The sequence below is a fragment of the Cynocephalus volans genome, chromosome 9 (assembly GCF_027409185.1).
Source record: "Cynocephalus volans isolate mCynVol1 chromosome 9, mCynVol1.pri, whole genome shotgun sequence".
Taxonomy (NCBI): Eukaryota; Metazoa; Chordata; class Mammalia; order Dermoptera; family Cynocephalidae; genus Cynocephalus; species Cynocephalus volans.
In genome coordinates, this window is record NC_084468.1 from 66,495,089 (window position 1) to 66,507,960 (window position 12,872).

Below are 12,872 nucleotides of genomic sequence, written 5' to 3' on the forward strand. Positions count from 1 at the left end.
ACTTTTATTCAATACTGTAATAGAAGCTTTAGCCAGTGTGACAAGGCAAGGAAAAGAAATTAAAAGAATACATATTGGAAAGGAAGAAATGAAATGGTCTTTACGCACAGTGGAAAGTTTGTAAAAGCTGTTAGAATAAGTAAATATACAAACATTGCAAGAGACAAAGTCAATACATAAAAAAACTGTATTTTACTTCTACACAATGAATTAGATTTTTAAAAAGCAGTACCATTTATATATAGCATCAAAACCCATCAAATACATAGGTATAAACCTAGCAAAATATTTCCAAGATTCACATGATGAAAACTACAAAACAAATAAAACAAAAAAGACCTGTATAAATGCAGAGACATATTTTATTGAAAGATTCAATATTAAGTTTCAAGACTGAGGTATCAATTATCCCCAAACAAATCTACATATTTGATATAATCCCAATAAAAATTCTAATAGGATATTTTGCACAAATCATGAGCTAATTATAAAATTTACATGGAAATGTAAAGCATCTAAAATGTCAATGCAATTTTGAAAAATGAGAGCAAAGTTAAAGGAGTCATAATACCTAATATCAAGCTTAGCATAAACCTACAGTAACCAAGCATTTGAGTATTGGCATAGATCAATGGAACAGAATAGAACGTCTAAGCGTAGACCCATACATATTTAGTCTCTTCAATTTTGACAAAGTTGCAAGAAAAATTACAAGTTGGAAATATAATCTTTTCAACTAATTGTGCTGGAATGACTAGATGTGCATATACAAAAGAATAAACCTCGTGCCGTATACAAAAATTATCTCAAAACATACCATCTAACAGTTTTAGGTTTTAAAGGTAAAACTTTCTAGAAGAAAGAACTCTTTGCCTCACCCAACCACGTGAAAACTTTCTAGAAGACAAAAAAAAAACTTCTAGAAAGTTTTCATGTACTTGGGGTGAAACAAAGATTTATTTCTTTGATGTAATGACAAAAAAAATTCCACAGAAGAAAAGCAGTAATAAATTGGATTTCATTAAAATGAAAAACTGCTCTTTGAAAAGCATGTAAAGAAAATAGAAATACAAGCCATAGAAAATATTTGCAAAACACATATCTAAAATAGTGCTTAAATTTGGAATATATAATGGATTCTCAAATCTCAGTAATTAGAAAAAAGCATCCCAATTATAAAACCAGACAAAAGATATGAATAGACACTCCAAGGAAGATCTCTAGGTGGCAAATAAACACTTGAAAAGATATGCAATATCATAGTCAAAGAACGAAAAATTAAAATCACACAATATTAGAATGGCAAAAATAAAAAATACTGATAACAAGGATACATAGAAACTGAAATCCTCTTATATTTTTGGTGAGAATGCAAAATGACATAGCTACTTCAGAAAACAATTTGGCAGTTTCTTTTTAAGTTTAACATATACTTACCATACAACCCAGCAATACCATTCCTAGGTAGTTACTCAAAAATAAAAACATATTTCATACAGAAATCTGTATGCAAACGTTTACAGTGCCTTTATTCCTAATCACCTATAACTGGAAACAATCCAAATGTCCTTCAACTTGTGAATAGATATAAAATCTGTGGTACATCCATACAATGGAATACTACTCAACAATGGAAATGTGTGATCTACTAGTGCACACAACATGGATGAACATCAAGTGCACTATGCTAAACAAAAGAATCCAGACTCAAAAGGCTACATACTGTATGTATGTACATATAACACATTGGAAAAGTAGTTGTCAAGGCTATATAACAAAAACCTTAATAGGAGAGAAAGAGGCTCACTACCTAATATCAGGTTCAATTCACCAGAAAATATAAACTACCTAATAAAATAACATCAAAATATATAAAGTAAAAACTGAACTACATGTAGAAATGACCAAATATACCATTTTAATGGAAATTTTAACATAATATCTTAATTATTAAAAAAGCAGTCAAATTTCTAAAGATACAGAAAATCTGACGAACACAACTTACAAGTTTGATCAAATGGACAAATATATAGCATTGTGCCCAACAATTAGAGAAACAACATTCTTTTCAGATACAGGTAAAACATTTACAAAACTTGATCACATACTGGGCCATAAAGAAAGAATCAACAAATGTTAATGAACTCATTCACACTGGCAGATGAACTTCCTCATCTGTCTTAATGCAATTAAGTTCAAAGCTACCAATAAAAAAAGCTAATATTTTAAGGAAATTATGTCAAAGAAGATATGATAACCTATATCAAAAATACTTAGACCAAAATAATAATAAAAATACTTCATGTTAAAATTGTGAGTGCAACAAAAAAGTAGCCAATGGGCAAATTTATAACCTTACATGTTTATATTTGAAAACAAGTAAATCTAAATATAAATCATATGTCCAACTTAAAAATAGAGAAAAGGAAAAAATATTTTTTAAAAATAGAATAACCTCAAAAAGGCAGAGGGGTACTATAGCTACAAATGGAATAGTCTAAAAATATACCAAGAGAATATTATGAACACTTTTATGCAAATAAATTTGAAAACTTAAAAAGCTTATTCCACTGGTACAGATAAAGTCCAACAAAGTTGACTCATTAACAGACAGGAATCTTCAATTGTTCTTGTGATTACAAATATACTGACATAGTAGTTACATATCTTCTGCAAAGAAAAGATCAGGAAATGATAGTTTCACAGGGCTGTTCTACCAAAATTTCAAGAAACAGATTAGTTCTATCTTACACGAACTCTTTCAGAGAACTGAAAAATACGAAAATTTTCCCACTGTTTCTAAGGTCAATTACAAACCCTACACACACTTGAATAAGAATAATGAAAAACACAGATCTATTTTATTCATAAACGTATATGGAAAAACCATTAAAAAAAACCCCAAACAATAAAAAAAAAAACGTTGGAAGAGCAGACCACCATGAGCCTTGTGCTTCCCTCTGCATTCTTGGTAAATGTAACAGATTCCTAGACTTATCTGTCTCCTGATGATGGAAAAGTTTCTGTAGCTACTTATATAGGTAATTAAATAGGTCAAGGCAACCACAGCATTACTAACATGTAACTGTTTATTCCCCATGAAGCAGGACTAGCTCTGTGTTGTTTGCTACAATATTTACTGCTTGCCTGAAAACTGCTGGACCTGTGAACCTGAATTATTCAAGTACAATGTAAACCTACTGTGTACAAAGCATGCATGGGTCCATTTTGTGGTCTAAAAAAATAAATGCAAGAAGAAAACCCCAATTCATGGTTAATTTCCCAAATGAAAGGAATGCCTCACTCTTGAGGGTTCGGGAAAATTAACCCCTTTTTAAGGCTTCTCACTGCTCAAAAAAATAGGCTTTAAATAATCTTTGGAAGGGCCGACCCCGTGGCTCACTCGGGAGAGTGCGGTGCTGGGAGCGCAGCAGTGCTCCCACCGCGGGTTCGGATCCTATATAGGGATGGCCAGTGCGCTCACTGGCTGAGTGCGGTGCAGCCGACACCAAGCCAAGGGTTGTGATCCCCTTACTGGTCACAAAAAACAAAAAAACAAAACAAAAAAATCTTTGGCAGCTCAGTCACCCAGGGAAAAGGGGTTACAAATCCGTGGGAGGCAAACAACAAGTGATAACATTCTTTGTCTCTGACCCAGGAGTCTCATGTCTTCGACCAGTATCCATGAAACAGTAGCTGGTTAACCTAGTAGCTTGTTAAGTAGGGTAAAACCTCAAAGCCTTCACAGTTTTTGACAGATATTATCAAATTAAATCCAATAGTGTGTACAAGCATGCAACAATAAAACCAAGTTGGGTTTATCTCAGGAATGCAAATATGATTTAAGCTGGAAAAAATGTATACATAATCTTATTTCTTTGAAATAAGAAACAATCATCTCAAGAGATGAAGAAAAGCATTTGATAAATATCCGAAAGAAAGATTCGCAAAGCAAAAATGGAAGTAAACTTCTTCAGTCTAAAAAATAGTTTGTTTTGCCAAAAACAAAGAGCAAATATCATTCTTAATGGAAAAATATTAGAAGCATTCCCTTTAAAATTGGGAATAGAAGTATGCCCAGTATTAATGTTTCCATTCAACATCGTATGAAATATCCTAGTCAGTGTACTGCAATAGGGAAAAGAAACTAAATATATAAGAATTTAAAAGGAAAAAACAAAACTGCCTTTATTAGGAGATGAAATGATTATCTGCACACAAAATCTCAAAGTATTTGCAGATAAATTTTTAGAAAAAATAGTTTACCAAGAAGTCTTACTGTAAAACCAATAAAAAAAATTATATTATGTCTCAACAGCAAATGAAGAAAAAAAAAAACAACAAAAAATAAAGAGTCATGGTTTACAATAGGAACAAGAAAAAGTTTATAAGGTGCCTAGAAATAAATCCAACAAAAGATGTGCTTGATCAGTGTGTGCAGAACATTATAAATTCTATTCAAAGACATTATGTAAGATCTAAATAAACAGAGAGGGAGCCCAAATTCATGAGTAAGAAGATTCAATTCAATTAAGATCTCAATTCTTCCTAAATTGTTCTAGACAGTCAATACAATTCCAAAGTTCCAACAGGATTTTTTGTGAAACTTAACAAGCTGTTTCTTACGTGTGAGAACAGCCAAGGCACACAAACTGCCAAAATACTGCTAAAGACAACTATGAGGGGACTTCCCAAACCAGATATCAAGTCTTAATATAAAACCAATAATAATTATGATAATGCAGTAATTGGTACAAGGGTTAGACAAACTGACCACTGGAACAGAAGAGAGATCCCCCAAACAGACCTAGACATAGTTGACATATGAGAAAGGTGACTTTGCTGATCAGTGAGAAAAGGAAAAACCATTTGTTAAATGATATTGAGAAAAACTGGTTACTCACTGGGAAAAAACCAAGATTAGATCCCTCCCAAAATTAGACTCCTCATACCATATTTAAAAATCAATTCCAAATGAATTAAAGAATTAACTATGAAGAGCAAAACAACTCTTAGAAGATAATAAAGGAAAATGTATTTCTGACCTGGAGTAGGGTAGGATTTTCTTTAATAAGACACAAAATACACTGATTATGAAAGATTTTTAAATTCAACTACATTAAAAATATCAAATCTACTCATTAAAAGATACCACAAAGAAAACAAAAAAGAAAAGCCAAAAAGTGGGAGAAGACATAACCCAAAATAGACAAAAGTTAAGAACTCCTACAAATCAATAACAAACAATCCAATTGAAAATAGGCAAAAGACATCAATAGTAATTTCAGAGAAGAAACAGTAATGGCCAAAAAACACATGAAAAAATGCTCAGTCTCAGCAATTAGGAAAATGCAAATTAAGAGCATAACTAGAAACTATTTTACATTCAACAACTGGCAAAACTCTGAAAAATTTGACAATACCAAGTGTTGGAAAGAAAACTGAAAAATGAAAACTTTATTACTTTGGGGAATGTATTTTAGTACTTTGTAAAACATGAAATTACCTACAAAAGCTAAGGCTGTACAGATCTCTACAACCCAACAATTCCAATCCTATGAACTGTATCAGAAGATATGCACTAGAATGTTTACGGCTGCACTATTCACAGTAGTAGCCAAAAAAAAAAAAAAAAAAGGAAACAATATAAATATCTACAAGGGTACCTCAAAAAGTTCATGGCAAAATAGAATTAAAAGATAATACAAATCTTTCCATGAACTTTTTGAAGTACCTTCATTTAGAAAAATGAATATATTATAGCATATATACATATATCAGAATAACACGTAGCAGTGAAACCAATGAATTATAATTACATGTATACATCAACATGGACAAATCATAAAAACATCATGTTGAACAAAAGGCAAGAACCAGAAAATTATATTCATTAGGATTCCACTTAAAGGTTAAGAGATGCATACATAACTCCAGTATCTAAATTCAGTATGGCAGTAACCTTTGGGAGAAGGCAGAAAGATATAATCATGAAAGAGCACAAAGGAAACTTAAAAGGGACAGAGGATCTACACCTAACAAGGCGCAATTGTGCCTATTTCCCTATAATCTCACCAGAGTAATTTTATCAAATTTTTGGAATTCTTCCAATCTGATAGGTGAAAAATGGTAATTGAGTATAGTTTCAATCTGCATTATTATTATGTATAATATAGATATTATGTATATTTTAGAGCCATTTGTATATCCTTTCATATGAACTATCCTCTCATATAAACTCTGCTAGATTACTGTTTTTCTTATTGATTTCCAAAAGTTCATATATAACACAGATATAAGTACTTTGCCTCCTATATGAATGACAATTACATTTTCCAAGTATATTTTTTAAAAAGGTATTGAGAATGCTGGGTAATGGGTGTACAGGTACTCATTTAATTATTTTCTTTAAAATGTTTTTTATATTATATTTCATGAACAAAGCAAATTTACATGGTAAAAGAAACTCTTCCATTGACATGGTCTGTTTTGTTTAACGGAGATAAGTAATTCTTGGAAGAAAGCAAAAATTTTCACAATTACTGAGGTCCAACATATTTTTATGACTTGGGACATCAATGTTTAATGCCTGAGAACTCCTCATTGATGTATGTGTCAGAAAAAGTATTGCCTTAAACCTTAGTATATTAATTCTAAATTATTTTTAAATAATTGTATGAGAATTGCTTTCATTTATGTCTTTTCTTCCATAAAATTAATACATTTCATTTTTTCTAAGTCACTTAAGAGAACACTTCCTACATACTGGATTGACCATGTCTATAGTTTTATAATTGGCTTTCTTTTCCTAATTCCTCAAATAATCTACCCTCCACATGTACTCCCCCCAAATCTCAAAAGAGAATTTCTAAAAATTAGCTTGTTGGGCCAGGATGATCCAAATCATTATTAAAATTTCAGTATCTGCATTTTAAAGGAAGAAAATAAAATACAGAAAAGGTACTCCTCCCAGTTCTAAGAAAATGAAATCTCAGAGGCAGTCCATTCTCATTGTTTCTTTTAACTGATCATAGTTCTATTGTAAATGTACCATTCCCTTCTCTTTCTTTTTTTTCTTTTTCTTTTTGGACATAAAGTACCACATGTTGTTATTAAGACTGATTTAGAAATTGTTTCCTAAATAATAATAGTTTTACCTTCCTAAGAAGCTATCATTCATCAGGGATATTTTATTCCTTCAATTGCTTCACAAAGCCATTCCTGTTTTTACCATCTTAAACTTTTTAAAAGGACAGGAAGAGCTCCGGTTTTCTTTCATTTCTGAAAGTTCCTTGCTCTTCTGTACTGGATCATCTGAATAAAAAGTGGCAATGACAGAAAACTAAACAGATTCTCAAAGAGAAAAAGGCTACTGCATATAGGTATTTACCATAGAACAAATGGAAACTTAGTGAAGAGGGATTTATCAATACATATGAGCAAACCCAAGTTACAGTTAGAGAAGCAGAGCTGGTGCCTAAATAGGTAGACTAGAGGTCTAAGAGATTTTAATGAATGTGAAATTAGCAGACACAGCCACTAGAATTGAAGGCCAGCCAAAGACAATAATTTGGAAGACTAACATTTTAACTAGTAAAATAGGATGAAAGACTGAATAGATAACAGATATAGTATTCATTCAGTTGATATGTAGTGTAAATTTTCTGGGAACATGTCTCTCTATGAGATAACATGGGATGCAATTATGAAAGAGCAAGAAATACAGGAGGGAGGTCTTCAAAAAGTTCATAGATTCATATTATCTTTTAATTCTATTTTTTCCACAAACTTCTTGAAATACCCTCGTATAACATCTGCTTTTCAGGAATGTTGCCTGGTACAAAAATTAAGTCCACTGAGTTCAACAGTAAATTATTCATTTGTCATTGATGTGCTCTCTATCAATAAAAGCCGGAAGAAAATAGCTATTCTGATTAATGTTAAAAATAAGAAACAATAGTTACTCATAGTAGAGACAAAGAATTATAATTTAGTATAATTAGCACGACAGTACGAATTTCATACATTGTGAATCTAAGATGATAAAAAATGATAACCATTCCATTTTTTTTTAATACATAAAAAGACTAACAGACTTGCCCCAACTCCAACTCTAGCTTGATGGCTGTTTCAACTATGTAATAATGAGATTTAGCACGCAGAATATAGTATGAAATGTCCCAACAGTTAAATTTCAAATACTTGGGTTAATCCTCAGGAAAATATTTTAGATATAAGTATTTCCCTTCACTTTATACATGATAAAAAATAATCAATAAAATCTTACAAAGAAACTATAAACACAAGATTCGGACCATTCATATAATTATCTAACTTATGAAACTTCATAAGGAAGCCTAATATTATTTCTGTTATTTCAACCAATAACATCAGAATTTTTTCCATTCTTATTCAAACTTCATTCTTAATGCTCCATTAAATGACATAAGCAAATGCAAATAAAGCATTTTCCTGGAGACTAAAATAGTCTTTGAAGAAGAAAAACAAAATATATGAAAGTGTGTATACTTCATAAGGCTTTGATTAATGTTCATTCCTCACGAGCATAAAATAAAACATTTAACCAACACACTACATTTGTATTCAGCCCTCTGAGTTAAAAAATAAACCCTTCTGGGCTGCCCAGATAGCTCAGTTGGTTAGAGCACAGTGTTACAACACCAAGGTCAAGGGTTTGGATCCCCATACAGCTAGCAGCCAAAAATAAAGAATTTTTTAAAAAATCCTTCTTCATATACTATGCCATAAAAGAAAATTATACAAATTTTAGTATTTATATGAATTGAATATGTCTTTTATCCCAAACTGAAAGAAATAGAGCAGCATGCATTTTGGACTAACACATTTTATTTAGAACAATATACTTATTAGGTATAGCTAATTTTTACTGTTATAATGTTTTCCCTCATATTCATATAATATGTAAATGTTATTTTACCTATTCTATCAAGAGCTAAACATGGGGCATTCTGGCTAAGGTTTACTCTACTAAGTAAAGTCCTCCTTAAAAAAAAAAAAAAGGACAATGAGAACTACAGTGTTAATTTAAAATATCTCCCCTAAGGAATATCAGAGTTTTATAGACAATAAAGGTAAAATACAAAAACCAAAAAAAATTTTTAAAATTTCCTCTTATGTTTATTAAAATGATGGCACCATTCTGAAATCTTGATGCTCAATACCCGAAGAACTACTTTTCTTTCAAGAGAAAGTATAGTCACATTCTCGAAATCATATTAAAACTTTGCCTATATTGTAACCAAAATGGTCTTTAAAAGGCTCAGAACACCTCAATACAGAGCATTAATGCTATCATTTAAAAAAAAAAAAAATCACTCACCTTTCAAACCTAGAGTTTGTAGCTGGAAGAGCCGACCAAGTTCATAAGGCAAAACCCGTAACATATTGTCATTTAAAAGCAATTCCCTGTATTAAAAAAAAAGATTTAATATACCAAACTTTATTAATACCTACATTTGCCATTCTTAATCTGCCTTTAACATGCCATGTTAACATTCAAGGTACAATTCTATATGCTCATCCAAAAATGCTGTGCAATTATAAAGTACTACAAAATGTATAACTGCCACAACTGTTAACAGTGGTTCTGTGATTTACTCATTCTCTAGCACAGATTAAAATTAGAGGTGTAAGAACTGCACAACATTCTCTGGTTAAATATATCTCCTTTTCTCTCTCATTCAAACAAGAGATATCCTTGAACACAGTTTACTTCATAGAAAAAAGTAAACTTTTGTAAACGAACCCGAGGATTAAACTATAATTAGTAGCCAATGATCTGCGTCATTTTTTAAATAACTGATTACAACTCTAATCATATCAAAATACCAAGAAAATGAAAAAACAAAAACAAAAAAATTAATAGAGAAAAACAAAGTAGTGTATCAAGGGAGTAAAAGACAATAAATGTGAAAAGACAAAACGAATACTACGGTGGACAATCGCTGACAAAACAAATATTAAACTAATGCATAGGATAGTATAGATAAGAATAGGATGACATAAATAATAACTAAGTTTATGACTCTGAAATTTTGAGCAGACTATAAAAAAATAAATAGTACCCTCATTAGTGGATGACCAAAAAGTTTTTAAAACCAAAAGAAAAAAACAGTAAGGGGATTAAGAACAAGATCCTGAAACAACGTTTAATTTTAGACATGTGATAGCAATTTTTTAAAAATTATAACTCCAAAGATAAACAAGGTAGAAAAGCAATTCTTGCTTTCACTGGGAACATTTATACAAGGTCTCAGGATTCCTGCAATATTTTGTTTTATGAAGAAATTCTTTAAAAATCCTGAAGGACGAGAAATAAATCCATTTTATCAGGTTTAAAGATTCCCTTAAAGAATATAAAGTATAAATATACCTTGTCTACATGATAGAGGTATGTTCCTAAAAGTTTTACTTATAAGCAAATCATATTCTTTATTATTTCTGATTAGTCTGATCAGACTTAAGCCTAAGGTGAGACTTACTATTTTAGTCCCACCCTACCTCAAGTCTGTCAAAAGAAACTTTTTTTTTTTAAATTAAAGAAACTGTTAATACAAGCACATTCTTAGCCAGTAAACTTCAAATTTAAAGGAAGGAAAAGAAACGTTCAATGGAGATCAACTTAAGCACTGTGTGCTTAGACAAGTTTATATCATTTGATCTTCACACATATAGATATCCTACTGTAAGATGAGTAACATATCCCATAATTTTCTTATTTGGTAAATTTAGAATTTTATATAGTGAGTCATGTCTGTAATATTCCTCACCTGAGAGACACCATGTTTCCTAGTTCTGCTGGTAAACTTCTGAGTTTATTGGATGACAGATCCAGGTAAACCAGATTATGAAGCTTGGCAATATCAGGTGGAATGCGACTAAGGTAATTGTCATTTAGGTGCAGCGCTGTCAAGTGTGTCAATGACCAAAGTGATGTACTTAAGCTCCGCACTCTACCTAAAAGGCAAAATACTGAAGCATAAATCTCTGAGTCCAAGATGAAAGCTGAACTGCAAGGACTAAAAAAGAGGTAGGAGAGACTGCAAGCAAATACACAGAGATATTGCATTTTAATTTTGTATTTAATGCCATTTGATTGATACCAAACACACCTGGTCCTCCTTTAATTTCATGACACTTTCACTTGACAACCACTCTTTCTCATGGACCTTCCATGTAAATGACGTGCAGCAAACTGTGGAGACCCTTGGAGTCAGGTCTCAAGGAGAAAACATGGGGCTAAATTGAGTTTTTGTGCTAGAACAGTCCTGAATTTTTTAAGTCATACTCCTTACAAAAGTATTTCTTATATACTCCATGAAAATTAATAGTGCAAGTTTTATCCATATCCAGGGCCTGAATTCATCTACAAACTTTAAATAGACAAGAGTATATTACTATGATTTAGAACCAACCTTAGATTAGACATCAGGAAAACCATTTTACCCTCAAAGGAGACATCTTCCCCAGCTTTCTGATGTTACAATTATAGATTAACAATACTGATTTTAATATTTTGCATTAAGTGCAACATACTCAAAGAAATGGTCACACATTAAACTCTATGATCAGTCAGTATATGGTAGAACATGTACTAGAAAAAGTCAGAAGACCTGGTTCAGAGTCCTGATTTTTACCATCTATTAGCTAGATAAGACTGGGCAAATCATCTAGCTTCTATGAAATGGGAGGGATTATCTCACCTATCTTAATTATAATAAGTATTAATTATGCATATAAACTTTACAAAAGTAAACTGGCATTTTAATTATGTGTCATTTGCCAGACAGTAGATTCTGATAAGAGGGGCAGTGGAAGGTACAGAGGGCACAAAATCTCAAAGGGGAAATGTTACTTTTCATATAGCTATCAACCAGTAAATTCAAACTTTTATCTTTTGTCCATTATTCTTTTGACCACAGATTCCTTCCTGTTGCGCATAATCAGACTTAAGGCATCAAGTAGGATTTTGCATTTTAATAGGAAACAAAGTTTTCAAGTAAAGAGGCTCTGGGTAAAAGAGGAAGTTATTTCAATTTTACCTGAGATTTAACCTAGCAGTTCCCAACCAGGGGAGATTTTGCTCCCTGAGGGACTTGGGCAATGTCTGGAAACATTTTTGGTTGTCACAACTAAAGGAGTGCTACTGGTATCTAGTGGGTAGAGGCCAGGGAACTAAACAACCTACAATGTACACAACAATCCTCAACCACAAAAAACTGTCTGTCTGGCCCAAAGTGTCAGTAGTGCCAAGGTTAAGAAACCCGGAGTTCACCTAATAGGATTTGCTCACATTTATTCTTTTGATTGCCAATCACCCATCAACCTAATTACCATTTAGCTAAAAGTACAATTAATTATTACCATTGACATTACGATGTGGGTTTAACTCTTTCATACAAAAGCCTACTGGGAAAAAAATCTACATTCCATATATAACCTGTATTGTACAAATTCATAAAAGAAAAATGGTCTTTATATCCTATTTAATAAACTTTTAATTTTGTAATAATTTTATATTTACAAAAAAGTTCCCAAGATAATACAGAGTTCTTGTATACCCCTCATTCAGGTTTCCTAACAAATAGAATCTTACATTACCATGATACATTTGTCAAAACTAGGAAACCAACATTGGTGTATATTACTAACTAAACTCTAGACTTTATTTGGATTTCACTGGTTTTTACACCTTTTTCCTCCAGGATTCAATTCAAGCACCATTTTGCATTGAGTAATCATGTCTTCTTAGTCTCCTCTGGTCTGTTTCTCAGTCCTTCCTTGTTTCTAATAAAGTTTACGATTTTGAGAGAGTCTGCAGGCCACCTGCA

The 12,872-nt window shown here is 31.7% G+C and overlaps 1 protein-coding gene across 4 annotated transcripts in view; it reads right to left on the reverse strand.

Moving 5' to 3' along the window:
* CNOT6L (CCR4-NOT transcription complex subunit 6 like) overlaps positions 1–12,872 on the reverse strand; it is an 89,941-nt gene that overhangs the window by 41,945 nt on the left and 35,124 nt on the right. For all 4 annotated transcript variants that reach the window (XM_063108289.1, XM_063108287.1, XM_063108288.1 and 1 more), the window contains exons 3-4: positions 10,812–10,998; positions 9,362–9,447 (exon numbers count right to left, since the gene is read on the reverse strand). In XM_063108289.1, the coding sequence (XP_062964359.1) occupies positions 9,362–9,447; positions 10,812–10,998 (273 nt within the window). The remainder of the gene's footprint in view (positions 1–9,361; positions 9,448–10,811; positions 10,999–12,872) is intronic.